Here is a 20,628-nt window from a genome sequence, read left to right as displayed (position 1 = left end):
ATATATACAAAATCAAGAGAATGACAGGGCGGGGCATTACACCAAACATGTGGAAAGCATCAAACAAGAACCCAATTTTGCATAGAAATTTTGGTCTGCCCATCTTGCAGATCATGTGGAAGAGGCAACCATCTTTATGGCAGTTTTTTCACCTACTTCAGCACTTCTCTTTCTCACATGAAAATGAAATGGTAAAAGGAAATAGACAAACAAATAGACATCGGATATATAAAAAGAGATGCACAAAAAGATGAAATGGGGTAATGATGTGGCATGGTATTGATTTGTACCTCAGGATTTATATATTACAAATAGATAAGTAGATTACAGCATAATTATGTTTGAGTGATCTATTTTACAAAATAACTTGCAAGATCTACCCGAAAGATAGCAAAGAACTAGTGGTAAATTCTGGAATCGATCTAGTGAGAGAAGAAAGAACAGGTTTTGCCTCTCCTCAAAATCTATCCGGATGATAGCAAAGAACTGGTAAATATTGAAAGTTACAATATATTATTGTTACCCGGAAGATAGCGATGAACTCTAAGAGATACTAAAAATACAATTACTATAAGAAAAAGAAAAGAACGACGAGAGACTATCAAGAAAGAGGAAGACACATTTGTTGCCACTTGTGCATCATTTGTAACTGATTTCATCAGAGTCAACAACTTTGATCTCACCTACAGCAACAATAATATTGGGCCCTGACTCTTACATAGCACTAAGCATAGCACACAGTTTGGTCTAGCATTTGAATTCAACTTGCTTGCACATGTATGGCATCCACTTTGTTTCAAAATGAATTAAAAGTACAACATAATCATGTTGAGTGATCTGTTTTACAAAATAATTTGAAAGATCTACCCCGATTGAAATGAACTAGTGGTAAATTCTGGAACCGATCTAGCTGGAGAAGAAAGAACAAGTTTTGGGGGCATTTCTACGGAATTCATGTTGCCTTCTAGCATATCTATTACTTTGCTCATTGTTGGTCTATCTTGTGGAATTGTTTGAACACACCATAAACCCACTATAGTCATTCTCCTTGCTATCTCTGTTTATTGTGTGGCTATCACCCCATCAGTTGTCAAATCTATGCCCTGCTCTAGCCTGTTGTATATCCAATATGGGAAGTACTCACTTATCTGACTGACTTCTCCATTAATATTCTTCTTCACTCCCACCATTTCTAGTAGCATCATTCCAAAGCTGTAAACATCAGATTTCTGCGAAATTCCGCCAAAATTCCTATTCCATACTTCTGGAGCTACATACTCTATTGTTCCTCTAGCATCTGACATGGAAATAATGCTCTCTTTCATAGGGCAAAGCTTTGCAAGCCCGAAATCTGATATCTTGGGGCAAAAATTCTCATCCAAAAGAATGTTATGTGGCTTTATGTCAAAAATGTAAAATTCGAGTGTTGCAACCCCTATGCAAGTACTCTAGTCCTCGGGCTGTACCTATGGCAATTTGCAAGAAATTATCCCAACACAAGTGTTGACTCGTTGGCAAGTGTACCAAATCGTCACAAGTAGTAAAGTTCTCGAAAGTCTGAGTGTCGAATCCACAGAGACTTTGTTTGTATTTAGACTAATGCAAACCCAATTTACAAGGAAGAGATAATAAATTTAAAATAAAAAATAAAAAAAGATAGAAGATAAGAAAAGATAAAATTAGAAGATAAAGGAAAAGATAAAAGAATTAAAGATAAAATTAAAAGATAAAGAAAAAGGAAGAAGATTAGAAAAGTGAAAGATAAGAAAGATAAAAGATTTAGATAAAAAAAAGATAAATTCAAGATAAGATAATGTTGGGAACTGACTTGTCTAGCCTGCCTAGGATGTATGAGTTTATGATATTTTCTTTACCAATTCAGGTGATTTTATCTCACCCACATCTATTCATTTACTTGCCCCTGATGTCTCAAGATGACAAGCCTATTTTACCTATTATCCCCCAAATGCCTTTGCAAAGACTCAATAGATAAAATGCATGAAAGTTCTAATTCTAGATGTTTGCTTTGACGCATGTGCATAATGCAATCACTCTATGCCTAACAATGATTTTATTATGATATCTTTTCTTCCTGTTCTATTAAAAGTTATCCTTTCCCGAGCTTCTAACCCCTAAAACTAATGCATGCATATCTTCTTTAAATCATTTAGAAGTTACCCCCTCCCGAGCATAACCCCTAACAGAATATATAGATGAGAATGCAAGGTAAAAACAGAAAAGAAAATAGGAAAGAAAAACCTGGTATTGCATTGATAAATAGCGAAGAGTATAAGGATTTAGCCACTCATGGCCATTGAGGGCTTTACAATGAGAAAGGGTGAAAGAAAGGGAGTAAGTGAAACCCCTAGGAGAGGGGTTCTGTCGTGGTGTTTTCTTTCCTTTGGACTGACTCTTTATTTATAACTGTTGAAGAGGGCCTTGGGCCTTCGTAGGCGCGCTCAGCGCAACACCCCTCGCTTAGCCCGTGTAGATCGCGCGCTTAGCGCTCGTTTTGCAGGCTTAGCGCGTTCTTCTGTTGGGTCGCAGGCTTAGCGCGCGTGTTGCAGGCTTAGCGCGCGTTTCTGTTGGATCACGGGCTTAGCGCGTGACGCACACTCAGCGCGCGTATTGGGCTGTGCCTGCTTCAGATTTTCTTCTTTTCTTCAATTTTTCTGGCCTTTTGGCTTGTTACACCTTCAGTTTTTATATCTGCAGCCAAAATTCAACAAAGCATCAATTCTTTAATATTTAAGCGCAAATAACTGTTAAATAATTATTTTTAAAGACAATTTTGTCTTATTTTCTATTATCAAAATACAATTATTTAGCAGTTATCAAAATCCCCCAAATTAAAACTTTGCTTGTCCCCAAGCAAATCAAATTAAAAGCAGGCTTCGAATGCTTCAACACTTTCAATGGCTGCAATTTCTCAGATTCCTCCAACTTGTCCTTTCCGCATTTGTCATAATCTCACAATGGAAGCATAAATTACATCAAGATGAAATTGGTTAGTATCGGAAATCAATCAAGTTGGTTTGCCTCACTTTCCTCACAAGGTTAGTGTTTATCTCTACGCACAAGTGTCTGGGGGGAGTGTTTAAAATTTATACGACCTGCAATTAAGATTCCCAAATTTTGCACTTCATCTCAATTAAAGTTATTCTTACTTACATTTGGTGGATCACTAAGGACTTTTATTGACTTGTAATGGGGCCTGGATAGACAAGAAATCATGGTTTTTCTGGTATTTCAAACTTAAGGTTATAAGAGAGCATTCATCCTAGAAAAACTTATACTTAGCCTAGGCTTTATTTGTTTTTCAGCCTTAACACATATGCAATCTATTTTTCTTATTTCCAACCTTAGCACTTATGGCACCTTTTTTTTTTCTGCCCTTATTTTCTTTTTCTTTTTTTTGGGAAAGAGACTCTGGGCTTACAAGCTTTTTTTTTTTTTTTTTTGGTGCCTTATTATGTGCTACTTTTACATTCCCAAGACCATCTTCATTCTACCCATCCCCCAAATTAGGGGTTTATTATGACTAAAACCTTTATGCTCTCTTAGAATCCTAAAATAAGGTTAGAGATATCACAATTAGGCTCAGGGGTTTTATTTAAAAAAAAAAATTACTAATTTTGGCTCAACAAGGGTGCAAGGGATAAATTTCATCACAGGTTGGCTTTTTGGCTATGTGGCTAAAATAAAAAAAGAAACATGGCCTTGATCATATCCACCTTATGTAAATAATCAAACAGTCTAAGAATGATGCAAAATTAGGAATTTAAAAACAAACGTTTTCTCATAATTAAATTCACACAGCTCTCCGGGACAAGATAAAGTTATCGGCTTACCGGAACATGATCTCTTTCCATCAAGCTAACCTTTTCTCTCTTTGTGATTCATGTCCGTTTGACTGACTCTTGCTTCCAAGAACCCAATATTTTCACAATTGTCATGCAGCATTTCAAGTGTTGAATCCATCAAAAAAAGCCTAAACAGTGACTTCACAAATATCATGCAATTTTTATTCAATAACTGAATTTAAACTACTAAAATTAAAATGCATAAAATCAAAATGCACAAATTCAAAATAAAGAAAAGAAATAACACAACTATCCTAAAAGAAACAAATTGCAATTAACTAAAAGAGATAAAGTTAGAAATCCTGGGTTGCCTCCCAGTAAGCGCTTCTTTAACGTCATTAGCTTGACGGGTCAAATGCCTTCAAGGTGGCATGAAGGTCACAAAGAACACATCTTCCTTGCATTTTCGCCTCTTAGCTAGAGACACCATGAAACTCATGTATGCTGGAAACACCTTCCATATTGTAGCAAGAAAAGTGCTGGTGGTCAAGGAGAGAAGGACACTTAAGGGTTTATCATGTTTTCCATGTCTTTCTTCCTTGACAATCAGTTGATGAGGAGTGGTATTGACTTGGAAAATACTTTCTTGTTGAATTTCTACTTGTGAGTACTTCTCCCATTGTTGTGTTTTCTCCTCATTTCTTTCTATCTCTTCCTTCTTTTCTTCTTCCACATCTTCCTCAGTTAAAATTACCTTGCACTCCTCTTTGGGCTTCATCTCAGTATTGACCGCAAAGGTTTCGGTGGGCCTTTCAGCAACTAGCTTAGCTAGTTGTACTTCTAGATTTCTAATTGCTGCATCAGTGCTCTTCTGATGTGACCCTGTTTCCTGCATGAACTGTACCAGCAATTCTTCTAGCCTAGTGCTTTCTTCCTGTGGGCTGGGCTCTTGGTCGCGTAGAATGACATAATCATTGGCCGCCATATTCTCTATTAGCTCAATAGCTTCTTCTGGAGTCTTTAACTTGATCCTTGCACCAGCTGAGGCGTCGAGGAGCTGCTTGGAATGGGGTTGCAAGCCATCAATAAAGATGTTGAGCTGGACTGGCTCGCTAAACCCATGTGTAGGAGTCTTCCAAAGTAACCCATGAAAGCGATCAAGGGCTTCACTCAACGATTCATGAGGATGTTGGTGGAACGATGAGATTTCCACCTTTCCCTTAATGGTCTTGGATTCTGGGAAGTACTTCTTCAGGAACTTCTCCACCACCTCGTCCCATGTCCGCAGGCTATTCCCTTTAAACAAGCGAAGCCATGTTTTTGCTTCACCGACCAAGGAAAAACAAAATAAGTCGAGGCGGATGGCATCTTCAGGCACTCCTACTATCTTCACCGTGTTGCAAATGTCGATGTATGTGGTCAGGTGCGCGTATGGATCTTCACTTGGTAGGCCGTAAAATAGATTCCCTTGAATCAGTTGGATCAAGGAATATGGATATGAGAAGTTGGCCGTCTGCACCTCTGGTCTAGCTATGCTGGTGAAGTACTGAGGTATAATAGGGCTAGAGTAATCCTCTAGCGTCATTCTCTGTGGATGATTTTCTGCCATGATGCGTTCTTCGAAGAAGCAGTGTGCATAATTAACAAAAGAAATAACTACCGTGCACGTTATCACAGAATAAATAATTTTTTTTTATTTTAAAAAAAAGAATAAAGTAAGAATGAGTAAAGAGAAAAAAATTGAAAAATAAAATAAAGCAGCTAAAATAGATAAAAAAACAAAAAACAAAATAAAAATAAAAATAGAAAGTGAAAACTAATTGCTTACAAATTGGAATATGCAATTAATCAAGTACGAAAAACAAAGTCCCCGGCAACGGCGCCAAAAACTTGTTGACTCGTTGGCAAGTGTACCAAATCGTCACAAGTAGTAAAGTTCTCGGAAGTCCGAGTGTCGAATCCACAGGGACTTTGTTTGTACTTAGACTAATGCAAACCCAATTTACAAGCAAGAGATAATAAATTTAAAATAAAAAATAGAAAAAGATAGAAGATAAGAAAAGATAAAATTAGAAGATAAAGGAAAAGATAAAAGAATTAAAGATAAAATTAAAAGATAAAGAAAAAGGAAGAAGATTAGAAAAGTGAAAGATAAGAAAGATAAAAGATTTAGATAAAAAAAAAGAAGATAAATTCAAGATAATATAATGTTGGGAACTGACTTGCCTAGCCTGCCTAGGATGTATGAGTTTATGATTTTTTCTTTACCAATTCAAGTGATTTTATCCCACCCACATCTATTCATTTACTTGCCCCTGATACCTCACGATGACAAGCCTATTTTACCTATCTATCCCCCAAATGCCTTTGCAAAGACTCAGTAGATAAAATGCATGAAAGTTCTAATTCTAGATGTTTGCTTTGACGCATGGGCATAATGCAATCACTCTATGCCTAGCAATGATTTTATTATGATATCTTTTCTTCCTGTTCTATTAAAAGTTATCCTCTCCCGAGCGTCTAACTCCTAAAATTAATGCATGCATATCTTCTTTAAATCTTATTTAGAAGTTACCCTATCTTCTTTAAATCTTATTTAGAAGTTACCCTCTCCCGAGCATCTAACCCCTAACAGAATATAAAGATGAGAATGCAAGGTAAAAACAGAAAAGAAAATAAGAAAGAAAAACCTAGTATTGCATTGATAAATAGTGAAGAGTACATCATACATCACATTGGCTTCTAGGCCTGCCAGACCCTAACTAAGGGTTTAGCCACTCATGGTCATTGAGGGCTTTACAATGAGAAGGGATGAAAGAAAGAAAGGGAGTAAGTGAAACCCCTAAGAGAGGGGTTCTGTCGTGGTGTGTTCTTTCCTTTGGACTAACTCTCTATTTATAGCTGTTGAAGTGGGCCTTGGGCCTTCGTAGGCGCGCTCAGCGCGACACCCCTCGCTTAGCCCGTGTAGATCGCGCGCTTAGCGCGCGTGTTGTAGGCTTAGCGCGTTCTTCTATTGGATCGCAGGCTTAGCGCGCGTGTTGCAGGCTTAGCGCGTTCTTCTGTTGGATCGCAGGCTTAGCGCGCGTGTTGCAGGCTTAGCGCGCATTTCTGTTGGATCACGGGCTTAGCGCGTGACGCACGCTCAGCGTGCGTATTGGGCTGGGTCTGCTTCAGATTTTCTTCTTTTCTTCAATTTGTCTGGCCTTTTTGCTTGTTACACCTCCAGTTTTTATATTTGCAGCCAAAATTCAACAAAACATCAATTCTTTAATATTTAAGCGCAAATAACTGCTAAATAATTATTTTTGAAGACAATTTTGCCTTATTTTCTATTATCAAAATACAATTATTTAGCAGTTATCAACAAGGATGCAGTTGTTTCCAGACCCTTATTGTAAATAAACTTGTCAAGAGAACCATGGGGAAAAACTCATAAATGAGAGCTTTTTTGCGTCCTTCCGAACTGAATCCAAGAAGTGTGACAATATTAACATGAGAAGTTCTACTGATGCTAGCAACCTCATTGATGAAGTATTCGCCATTTCCTTTGGATGCATTCAATATCTTTACAGCCACAGGGCAGCCACTTAGTAGCTGTCCTTTGTATACAGCACCAAAGCCACCTTCACCCAGTTTAACTTTGAAGGAGTTGGTCATTTTCTTAACTTCGGAAAATTTATATCTCTTCTGTGCTAGTGCTCCATGATGTTTTAAGAATGATTCTATAACTTGGTCATTCTTTAACGTAAGCCATAGTTTTACTTTTGTTGATGACATACATTTAGTAGAGCAAATTATGATGCATATCATGAATCCTCCCATTACTCCAGCTGTAATACCTGTGTGTTAAAAGATATATAAGAGAATCAGGGGTTAAGAAATACTTGAATTCCTCTTGTTTCTGGAAGTTAATATTTATCAGTTTAAAATGTACACAACAAACAAGACCCAAATAAATAAGAATATACAAGAACACGACGGTGAATTACCAATGCTTGTAAATTCAACCATAGATATGGTAAGAATAAGAAGACGGTAGTTAATTATGTGTTTTTTTGTTATTTTAAAGACCATTTTTAGATTTTCAATGGATATGAGGTTATTTCCAAAAACACATAGATATGTGTTTTTTTGTTATTTTAAAGACCATTTTAATTATGAGGTTATTTTTATCTCACTGTTCATTCATTGTGGATAAATAAAAAAATTTGTCAATTTTTTTCATCTCATTTTAAATTTTTTTCTTTGTATTTTTGTGTTTCTTTTTGTTAGTCTCATATTTAATGAGCCGCTCTCTTAAATTTATAATTTATAATGAATTTTAATAATAGAGAGTGTTAATTTGAGAGTACTCCTCGTTAAGAGAAATAAATATGCATAAAATAGGAAAAAAAGTTCAAGGAAAACCCGATCTATTACCTAAAATGAGTTTCATCGTCCAATGAATTTCTCCTGCAACAGTCAGCAGTGATAGCAGAGATGGGTTAGCATTGTGCCAATTCAAGGAAGATATTGTAGTTGACTATAACAAACATAAACATGTATATTTATGTACTTTCACCGAAGGCCTCATGTAGAAAGTACACGCTAATGGCTATGGCATGATATCCGAAGAGAGACACAATGGGAATTACCCATAACTGTATACAGCACTAACATCACACCCAATGTTAGGAATATGAATTTTTAATAATTTTTTTCATTATAAATATAAGTACCACTTTTCGACCTTTTACTACTATTTATTTATTGAGAGATACACTTAATGAATTGCTTCCTCTTCTTAAGGAGTGTTGGTAGTACAGCCACATGCCTGATACATCCATGAAATAAAAGTAAATGAAGGAAAAGTGGAAAAAGGATGGATCAACTTTTCCGTCGTGTACCACCATTTTTATCTAAAAGGACATTTTTATAATTTTAGACCATCTAACATTCTATTTTTGCGTGAAATAAATTTTAAAAAAATATTTAAAATAAATAAAATTTTAGAAAAAAAATAATGAAATTTTTATGATTAAATAAATAAGGAGAAATAACTTTATTAAAATATGTTAAAATAAGAATAGAACTCAAACACACACATGAATTGCAGTAACAGAGGATAGAAAAGTTAGAGAAAAAATATTCTTATTTTTTCTTTTGTATTACACTCTAGCACAAGGTTGGTATTTATAGCATATCAAACAACTAAAATCAATGTGATAGCTAGGATTGGAAATCTGTCAAACTGACTTTATTTAACTAATCCTATCTATTGGTTAGAATCACTTCTAACACCTCTCCTTGATTCAAACCAATTACAAACTAACAACATTCAAAAACTCTCTCAACTTCTTAAAACTTTTACTCTTCAAGGACTTAGTCATAATGTCAGCAAGCTATTTCTCAGTTCTGCAGTGCTGAAGTTTGATCTTCCCCTTGCTCACTTGATCTCTGAGGAAATGAAATTTGGTGTCTATATGCTTGCTTCTGCCATGTGACACAGGCTTCTTAGCCAAATAAATTGCTGATTTATTGTCTACCAACAAATCCACTGTCTCACCAGTAAACACCTTTAATTCTTCAAGTAGAGAGGATAGCCACAAAGCTTGATAGGCAGCTGCACAGGCTGCAATGTATTCGTCTTCACAAGTGGACAATGCTACTACTGTCTGCTTCTTAGAACTCCAGGATATGAGAGACCCTGACAGCAGGAAAACTTGTCCCATGGTGCTTCTTCTGTCAACCAGATCACCACACTAGTCAGAATCAAAGTAGGCTACAAGGTGTAGGCTATCATCTCCCTTAGTGTGATGAGGAAACAAAATGCCATATCCGAGTGTTCCTTTCAGATACCTCATGATTCTTTTAGCTGCAATCAAGTGTGGTTGTCTAGGATCACTCATAAACTTGCTGACCAAACCAACACTAAAAGTCATTGCTGGCCTGCTGTGACAAATAAACCTCAAGCTACCAACAATCTACCTGAACATAGCTCCATCAACAGAGCCTTCATCTTCACTCTTCACAAGCTTCACATTCAATTCAGCTGGAGTCTCTACTGGTTTACAACCCATCATTTTAAATTTCTTCAGGACTTCATAGATATATTTCCTTTGATCCAAGAAAATGCCTAGATCAGTCATCTCAAATTCACTCTTCAATCCTTGCTTGAGTGATTCAATAACAGTCAAACTACTATCAGTGATGAGTAAATCATCAACATACAAGCACATCACCACAATCTCAGTTTTAGTTACTGTTTTGATATACACACCATGCTCAACTGAGCATTTCTGAAAGCCAAAACCAGTTAGAAAGAAGTCAATCCTTTTGTTCCATGCCCTAGGTGATTGTTTCAAGCCATATAAGGCCTTCTTAGTCTCAAAACCATTTGTTCTTTACCTTTACATATGAAGCCAGGATCGAGGTTGTACCACAAAAACTTCTTCATCAAGTGGCCCATTTAGAAAGACTGACTTGACATCTAGTTGCCATAGTTTCCAATTTCTCCAGCAAGTTAGGGAAACAATCAATCATACAATCACCAATATTGCTATTGGAGCAAATACTTCAGTATAGTCTAAACCTTCATGCTGTATGAATCCTTTAGCCACCAGCCTAGCTATATGTTTTGCAATCGACCCATCAGGCTTGAGTTTAGTTTTAAAACCCATTTAACAGCAATAGGCTTTTTGTTCTGAGGTAAATTTACCATTTCCCAGGTATCATTCTTCCCAATGCTCTTCAATTCTTCCTCCATTGGTGATCTCCATACTTCCTTAGAGATAGCTTCCTCAAAAGTAATAGGTTGCATGTCTGCCATAAGTGCCATATACTGAACCAAATCACCATCCTCAGTAATTGCATTACCAGGGTAAACCTGATAATCTTTGAGTCTTAAGGGAAAACTTCTGGCTCTTGTAGGTCTATCAACCACCATCTGAGGTTCATTATTGACCACTTCTTGATGTATCTCTCCTACCGGATCATCATCTTTCAATTCTAGTTGAATCTTCGGTATTGTCTCAGAAGTAGGCTGAAACTCTTCCCATGAGCTTACTTCATCAAAGTAAACATCTCTACTAAATAGAACTTGTTGATTCTTTGGATTGTATAGTTTGTATGAACCAATAGAGTTGTATCCAAAAAAAAAATCATTGGCTCACCATTGTCATCCAACTTCTTTCTCCTTTGATCAGGAACGTGCCTATAGCAAAAGGATCCAAAAATCCTGAAATGCTTAACTGAAGGTTTGCTTCTTGACCAAGATTCTTCTGGAACAATGGAGTCAAGCCTCTTGGTTGGACACCTATTTAGAAGATGCACAACTGTCATGGCTACTTCACCCCAGAAAATGTAAGGAAGATTCTTTTCTTTAAGCATGCTTCTGACCATGTTCAAGATTATCTTATTCCTTCTTTCTGCAATGCCATTATGTTGGGGAGTGTAAGGAGTAGTTACTTCATGAACTATACCATGCTCCTTACAGAAACCTTTAAGTTCTCCATATGTGAATTCACCTCCACCATCTATTCTTAGAATTTTAATGCACTTTCCAAATTGCTTCTCCACAAGAGCTTTGAAATCTTTAAAGATGTTGAACACATCACTCTTGACTTTGATTGGGTAGAGCCACACCTTCCTGCTCAGATCATCAACAAAAGAGACAAAATATCTATTTCCTCCTAATGATGGAGTGTCAAGAGGTCCACAATTATCTGAGTAAACATGCAATATTTCACTAGCCTTAGAAGTAGTAAAATTGCTGAAGGAATTCCTGGGTTGTTTGTTGATTAAGAAATTGTCACATATCTTCTTAGGAATTTTAATTGGAGGGAGACCAGTTAACATTTCTTTGGATCTCAAGAGGCTCATATCTCTAAAATTTAAGTGGCCTAGTCTAAGGTGCCATAACCATGAATCATCTGACAAAGTTGCAGTGGAAAGACCCTGAGATTCAATGGTGTTTAGGCTTACCTTGAAGGTTCTGTTCTTGGCCAATGGGGCTTTCATCACCAGTCTCTTTGCTTTGTCATGGATTTCTAGGGAACCTTTAACTGAATTCACTAAACATCCTTTCTCCAAGAGCTGACCCAAGCTAATCAAATTAGAGGTCATTCAAGGAACATACAATACTTTTGTAATCACTGCTTGTCTTCCATCTTCTCTTTTGACTAGTACATTTCCAGAACCTTCAGCCTGAGTGGTTCTATTGTCTACAAATTTCATAGTACTCTTCTTTTTTGGATTAAAATTAACAATCCAATCTCGATGTCCTGTCATATGATTAGAACACCCAAAATCTATGTACCACACTTCATTGTTGTAAGATTTTGGATTGGTGATCATCATTAGCATCAAAGGTTGCTCCTCGGAGCTTGCTTCATTCTCTTCTTTAGCCATGTGTGCCTGATGATCTCCGTGTGACTAACTCCCTTGAAGATTTGTGTGACTTGTTAGGGTTGTACATTCTGTAGAAATTAAAGGTGCCCAATTCGATTACAATTGGAGCATTTGAGCCTCTTCCTATCAACCTTTTTCTTTCCTCCTCGCTAATTATTGAAGTTCCCTCTTTTATTGGAGCCTTTTGGTTGATCTTGATCAATCTTTCCTTGATCTTGGTTTTGACTATTTCTTCCAAAGCCACCTTTGATATCTTTTCCACAACCTCAACCTCTGAAATGTCCTTTGAAGTTGTGGCCTCCTCTTTTTGAGGTATAAGCCTCCAATGCTTGATGATCACCAGACCTCTTTGAACCTCTTTCAATAAGTCTTTGCTCATGCGCCTCAAGAGAAAATTGAAGTTCTTCTACCTTCAAATCTTCAAGCTACTTGGATTCTTCAATGGCACAACAATGTGGTCGAATTTGGGATTGAGAGTTCTCAAAATCTTTTCAACAATTGTTTGATTTGTGATTTTCTCACCACAATTTTTCATCACATTCGTGTGGGAGATGATTATGTTGAAGAACTCAGTTATCTTCTCGTTGTTCTCCATTTAAATTAATTCATATTGTCATCGCATCGTCTGGAGTCTCACCTTCTTCAGTTGCTCTACACCTTTGTTGCATTTTTCCAGAATCTGCCACACTTCTCGTGAAGTTGCAACACCTGCAATCTTCTCAAAGTGCGCCACATCAACACATTGTTGCAGTAAAAAGGTCGCTTTATAATCTTTCTTCTCATATTCTTTGCAAAGTGCCTTCTACACATCTGTGGCATCGGTTGTGTGCACCGAGAACCCTTCTTCTACAATTTTTGCGACTTCTTGATAACCAAGAATCGCCTTCATCTGCACATGCCATTGATAATCTGATAGCTAGGAATGGTAATCTTTATTTGACTAATCCTATCTATAGGTTAGAATTACTTCTAACAAAATAATGATTTGAAGGAAAATAAAAAGGATATTTAATTTATTCATTTGATAGGAAATAAAATAGAGTATTTGTTTATAAAATAACAAAATAAAGAAAAATAAAGTAAATAATAAGCTGAGAGTACCTAGCTATAAATAGAGACATGTTAGGTCAATTTTTAAATTGACAATAGTCTATGCGTTTTCTCTTCCTCTTAATTTTGTTTTCCCTTCTCCTCCTCCCAAAACTCTCTCTTTTTCCCGGATACAGTCAAACCTGTTTGTAAAATGACGATCTTTGACTCGTTAACCGTTGGATCATCGTGAAACTTGAGCATTAGGTTCAGAACTAATTTCCGAACATTCTCACCGTTGGAAATTCGAGAAAATGTTGTAGGTGATAGAAATTCCCTTTGCGTAACCTTCTCCTTTCTCGTAGAAACCCAAAACCTGTCCCAGTCAACCTACGATCCCAGACTTGTTAACCATTGGATCATTGTGAAATGTGGAAAATAGGTTTGCAAATAATTTTTTCACATCTTCATCATTGGGATTTGTAAAGTAATGTTTGGGGAGGGAGAAATACTCATTGAACGCATACAGTGAAATGAAGGCTTCAATCTCTTCTCATTGTCTCTAACGTTTGGAAACCTTATTAGAGCAACATAAGGAAAAGCTTGAGGAATGTCAGGGAATCGTTAGAGATGTCACTATGATTGCTGGAACACACGTGAGCCCGTTTAGAGGAAAGGAATGAGTTTATCACAATTGAGGTTAGAATAAACATGTGTAGGAATCCCTAGGAGATCAAATTGGGGTTTATTTTGGGATGTTTATTGTATTAAAATTCTTGCTGTATGATTATGTGAAATTGTTTGAGGGGTTTTACTGCCCATGGATTGAGAAACATTTTTGTATAATTTGTTTGTGTTTTTTATAGGATTAACATGATAAATAGTTATATTGGGATCATGAAATTATGATTGAAATTGTGTATAAGTGATAAATTAAATACGTGACGAATTGCGGGATAACATGTTGCTTTGAAATTATAATATTGTTATTGAGATTGAGTATAAGTGCAAAGTTAAACATGTGTTAATTTGTAAGATATATGTAAATATGTGATGGTGGATTGTGACATTATGAGATGTTAAGCTGTGGACATGAGATCTGGTTGTGAATAAGTGTGTGTTTAACACTTAATGTGACAATACTTGTTTGTAAGCTGTGAATTATACAATCACCCGACCAATGTTTATCTTGAGAAAAGTGTTTATGCGCAATGTTAAAGGGAAAATGTAGGTTTCCTTGTTAGGAACCGGTGTTAAATTGTAGCGCAATGTGTTAATCGTGTTTGAAATATGAGTGTGAGGTCATGGATATTTTATAATTCATGAGCAGTGTCTGTGTGTTAAAAAAATTATTTTAGAGGTTGGACCTGAATCTGAAAGGTGAGGCCCTAACGGATTTTTCGGAATCTAGGCCTTGGGGGTAAAGACACTCGATTTGAGTGCTCCTTTAAGCCTATGTTGATCCCATATGGTTAGAGTATTCTCGCAAAACAGAATGACCCTGACTGGTCACCTTATGATTTTACTTAGTGAGAGTGATCTGACATACTCATTGTGTGGTGTGAATTGTTATGTACTCCTAAGTACCCTAGGGTGACTTTTCATTGACAGGGTACCACATTGCATATAGGGTTGAGTCTTAGTGTATATGTTGCATAACTCTTGTGTATTTATTGATATTGATTGATTTAGTGATATTGCGTTTTGATCTTTGAGTACGTGAATCATGTGAAAATGAATGCGACATGTTGTGGTTTAATGTGATGTTACACGACAAAGTGGTGGAATTACGTGAGTTATGTTTAAGTAAGTTGTATCTCATTTACATGATATGTATATCTAGTTTTCTCGTTTCTCTCTATTAGTTAGGAATGTGATAACTCACTCCCCATATGCTATTTGTGTCCGAATCCTGTGATGATCTTGAACTTTGTGTTCGTGGGAGCAAATCGTTAGGTGAATGGCTATGGAAAATCTCGTTTCTCTCTAATAGGATGTGACATTGGGGTATAGATTTCTATATTAATTGCATGAATTCTTGGACGACCTTGTTTGAGCCTTGATGATTTTATTATTTATTTGGATAAATTTTATTATAATACGAGAAAAGTGAATACGAACCTTTTACCCTTTTAAAAGGATTTTATTTAAATGTGTTTTAAAAAATTTTAATTAACTATAATTTTTTTTCCTTTTATTATTAGTATATATATATATATATATATATATATATATATATATATATATATATATATGATAGAGGGTGTCCCAGACCACAACCACAGAAAAGTGAATCAAAAAGTGCGACTACAAAATATAGCTTATATCAGACAAGTGATATACAATAAAAATTAACATAAATATTTATAGCATTTATCTTCAGACTGTAAATTATATATGAATAATAATTTCAAACCATATATAACAGTTTTTCCTCTTAGAAGAGTTTGCTTGAAATTTTGTCTTGAGCCATGCTCATGTATACTGTTAATAATAATATATGCACTATATGCATGACAGTATAATATGTTGAATTTATTCGGCAAACAATTTTTAAATACAAGAACAATACGAACCATGAAAATAAAAATAATAGGTTAGTAGCTATAAAAAATCCATTAACACAAGTAAAAAGGAATAATGGTTAAAACAAATTTAGAGATAGCCAATACAGCGAAACAACGGGGACACTAATTCATAGGAAAATACTTGATAATGTTATTCAAGGGTTATAAAGGAAAATATCAGGAAACGTTACTAAAAGTCAAAGTTGAATTCACACTTATAAGAAAAGGAGGAAAAACTGAGAACAGAAAAACCAAATCATGAAGCTGTAAAGAAGGAACCACCTAATACTTGTATTGAAGGGGACCATCTGAGATGGACACAGCAAGACTAGGAAAAATATGCAGTCAATTATCTAGTTTTTCTCAATGTCAAGTCAACAAACGTAAGTGTAACTGTAACTGAAACTTCCCAGAGATTATTGAGTAAATTTGTGTTAGAAATATGAATTTTTAATAATTATTTTTATTATAATTATAAGTACCACTTTTCGACTTTTTACTACTATTTATTTATTGAGGAGAGATCCACTTCAATGTAATATAATATTAGAAATTAATCTTGTTCCACCTTGTTCTTGTTTTTGGGTGATGTAGTGTATGTATGTCTGTTCCGAAGTTAGAACAATTAATAACCAAGCTTATAGCTATAATTTATAGCTATATTATTTATTCATAAACTAAATCAAAATGAAGCCTTTCATTTTTCTTTATAGAAAAATCAAACAATGACTAAGAAATTGAGTTTTTTGTTTTCTTTTCAAAGTGAATAAGGCAATATAATATGCGTTTGATTTGATGTTAAGAAATTTATTAGTCAAGAATTGATTTTAAATATATTTTTATATGTTTAATTTCGTATTGGAGAAGAATTTAAAATTGACATCTCACTTCTTTCCCTACATAACAAATCAAAAAATCAATTATGGAATGAACAGTACTGTTGATGCTTTATCCACATAGATGTTGGTGTTATATCTGAATTCAACCGCATGTATCCAGTTTCATTTGAATAGATTGCACTAAATTAAATTTATATAAAGTTATTTATATAGATTTTTGCACATTTATGAGTAGAAGTTAAGAGTCATATTTTGTGACTATGAAGGAAAACCAGAATAAGTGGATGATTTGATTTGTGCAAAGGATTTTCTAATGGAAAGTGGAGAAATCAAAGCATGCTTCGTAACATTAATACATTAAGGTTTAATTACTTATTTGATTTTTATAATTTTACCTTTTAATTTTTATAGTTTTAAATTAATTTTTTTAAGTTTCTATAATTTATATTTTTCTTTTTTTAGTTTATTTCAAAGTAATTTTTTTAGATTTTATAATTTGTATTTTAATAATATATTAGTCTCAATAGTTTGAAAATAATCTTTTTAATCACTATATTTTATATTTTAATTTTCTTTTAATTCTTATCATCAAAATATAAGTAATATTATCAATTATGATTAACTACCAATATTATCAAGTAATTTTTAACTAATTTATTATAAGATAATTTATAATTAATTTATAGTTAATTATATGTATATATATTTTTTATAATAAAAACTAAAAAATAATTAAAATAAAAATTATAAAAACTAAAAAGATTACTTTCAAACTATAAAAACTAAAAAAAATTAAAATATAAAATATAAGAATTAAAAAATCTCAAAAGTAAAAGAAAAACATCACAAATATATCTTTAATATATAGTTTTTTACAAATCAATGATTTCCCTTTCTTTCTTTCCTCTCGGTCGAGTCATTGATAATCTCGAGCTATGAATATGACAAACGTCGTGATGTTATTTTATTACCAAGTCATATTACTTATCAGATATAAGCTTCAACCAATTGATTGTTTTGTCCCCACAAAACATGTGTAAAATTTCAATCAAATGAATTCACACTTATAAGAAAAGGAGGAAAAACTGAGAACGGAAAAACCAAATCATGAAGCTGTAAAGAAGGAACTACCTAATAGTTGTATTGAAGGGGACCATCTGAGATGGACACAGCAAGACTAGGAAAAATGTGCAGTCAATTATCTAGTTTTTCTCAATGTCAAGTCAACAAACGTAAGTGTAACTGTAACTGAAACTTTCCAGAGATTATTGAGTAAATTTGTGTTAGAAATATGAATTTTTAATAATTATTTTTATTATAATTATAAGTACCACTTTTCGACTTTTTACTACTATTTATTTATTGAGGAGAGATACACTTCAACGTAATATACTATTAGAAATTAATCTTATTCCACTCTGTTCTTGTTTTTGGGTGATGTAGTGTATGTATGTCTGTCCCGAAGATAGAACAATTAATACCCAAACTTATACCTATAATTTATACGACTTGCCGAGGGGAGAAAAAAAAAGTGAGAGAACTATTAAGTGGGGACTAGGAAGGCAGCTAGGATAGGGAAATTGAGACACTGATTTCATTATTGTAAGAAAAAAAATGATAATTTGCTTAAAAAAAATAAGTAATTATTGACGTGATGATTTTGTTGAATTGGAGGATTCCTACTTCCTTACGGGAACCAGATGCAAATTTAAGAGCAAAGAGATGGCAAAGTATGAAGAGGATTTTGCTACAACAGTAAGTTGGTTAGAGAAAAGAGGAGCGAGGATAGGATAGAAGACATACTTTTAGAACAGTGCAGGGCGTGAGATCCATCAGGGCAATAATGGCATAAATTTTGGTAAAAATGAACACCATGTCTCGAGCAATTTCCTTCACTTCCCAGGCATTTTGTGCAATCTTGAGAAACAGTATACTTGACCTCAAACCCTTTTCCAAGAGCTTTTTCGACAGCAGAATTTTTACCACCACCATAATCTACTTCAGGAACGTCAGTCGGCACGTGCAAACGTCGCTCGCACTGCTCTAAAAGTGGATCCTGAAATCGAGAAGGAATTGAGTTTTGACAAGGTCAATGACAAGAATTGTAAGATTCCGAATGGCAAGTGGAATTTAAAGAGATGCATCATCAATCATCTTCAACTCTTGGCATTAGGAAACCTCCAAGTTGATTTTTTGTAATGATGATAGGAAAAAGGACAGAACATTGATTTGTATATATATATTTACAATCACTTGGGTACTTTATTGTGCAATAATGGGAGTAAACACTAAAAAATATAAGTAAAATTGAATATTATTTTAATTCAAAATCTTAAACTCGAATTTATGAGTCTTTGGGTGGTTAACTTTTCCGTTTTTTATGAGTTCAACTTACTTGTAGTCCATCACGTTTGACACAGGTGAAATTGAACGAAAGACTAACATAGAAAAGATATAACACATACTTCTGTTGAGAACCAAATAGTGGACGAGAAACCCGCGACCGAAAGCTTCCTCAGAAAATGACGACCATTTTCAAAAGGAATAACGTCTACCGACACTTGGACACGCCACCCGCAATTCTCAAGCCAAGGAAATATTTTCAACATTCTCGTTTCCGCACTGGACATTTACGAGAGTTACTTAACACTATTAAATAACTTTCATATCTATGGTATTCTTTTGACACCCACTTATAGTGTCAAATCACTTTACAGTTAAATAAAAAGAAAGATTAAAAAGTAAAATAAATATTTTTTTATATATATTTCCTCAGATTACGCTTACCGTCTAATGCGTAAGACGTAGGATCAGGACTATACTTTGAATGGGCATGTAAAACTATTGCAAGAGAGAGAAGAGTGAGAGAATGAAGGAGGGAGCAATAACCTGTGGGATCTTTAAGCTTACAGAAGAATTTTAAATTTTTTTATTTTGGAAAGAATTTAAAATCTTAATATTTAAGTTAATTAAAATATTTGAACAAAATATTAAATTTTTTTAAAAATTTTTATTCAAATATTTTATTTAACTAAAAAAAATTAAAATTCTTTAAAAAATTAAATTATCTTATTAAATTTCTTCATCTAAACAAACGCTAAAAACAAATTAGTTTTATTACCTATGATAAGTTTCCTCTTTTTGTTCCATTTATTGCCTGGAACAGCACAAAGTGAGAGAAAAGAGGAGTCCACTAAAGAGCATCGGTCACAATCTTGTTGGAATGTTATTCAGATAGAAAAAAAAACTTCTATTCTTTACAATCACTTAACTTTGGAAGGGGAATTAGAAATATGGCACGATCAATATATATTTCAGTCACAATATATTTTTCCACGGTACTTCAACAGTGCAGATGTGCACTCGTAAAATTTATGACAGGAGTTCCTCGTTTTCCTGCCAAAGTGAATAAAAAGCAATAACACCACTGGATTGAATTGTACAGCCTAACCAAGAACTGAATCAGGTGGCTATGGTGTAGTCTAATAATAAAATTTTAGTCAGATCATTTTGTATTAGTTAAAGTTTTCAAAGAAAAACTTATTTTTTTTCTTTTTAATGTTTAATATATATTTAATACATTTAATATTACCGTTGAACTGTTTTGCGGCTTCATTTTATTCACTAATCAGTTTAAACAGTTAGACACAAATTGGAAGCCTAAATGTGTTAGAAAGCTAATACTAAACTACAATATAACTAAGAAAACTAATATTAGAGAAGCTACAAAGAATATTATATTATGAAGCATTTATAATGGACGGAAATTTAATTACCTTCAATTGAATTACTTATTTAACCTTTTTACTTCTACCTGATGTGAGACTTCACCTTATACTAGTATTTTAATAGATATTCTCCTCCCTCAAATGTGAGTCTTTTCTACATGTTAGTTTCTTTTCACAGTTGTACTCCAAGATTATCTACCCAAAGTGCAAAGAAATTTAGCTCATCTTGTGGTAGATTCTAGCATTGACCTAGTGGGAGAAGAAAGGGCAGGTT

At 34.3% G+C, this 20,628-nt stretch overlaps 1 protein-coding gene across 1 annotated transcript; it reads right to left on the bottom strand.

Moving 5' to 3' along the window:
• Window positions 1-296: 296 nt before the first annotated feature.
• LOC106799440 (rust resistance kinase Lr10) lies at window positions 297-19,271 on the bottom strand. Its single transcript, XM_014777880.2, is given in 7 exon segments — window positions 297-1,409; window positions 1,411-1,500; window positions 4,411-4,448; window positions 7,208-7,642; window positions 8,223-8,255; window positions 18,430-18,682; window positions 19,092-19,271. Coding segments are annotated over 7 exon segments (1,362 nt in total). The 5' UTR covers window positions 19,257-19,271; the 3' UTR covers window positions 297-1,061.
• Window positions 19,272-20,628: the final 1,357 nt, after the last annotated feature.

The sequence above is a fragment of the Glycine max genome, chromosome 7 (genome assembly GCF_000004515.6).
Source record: "Glycine max cultivar Williams 82 chromosome 7, Glycine_max_v4.0, whole genome shotgun sequence".
Classification (NCBI taxonomy): Eukaryota; Viridiplantae; Streptophyta; class Magnoliopsida; order Fabales; family Fabaceae; genus Glycine; species Glycine max.
Note: the sequence above shows the minus strand (reverse complement) of the source record. Positions and strands in the feature narration are given on the sequence as shown.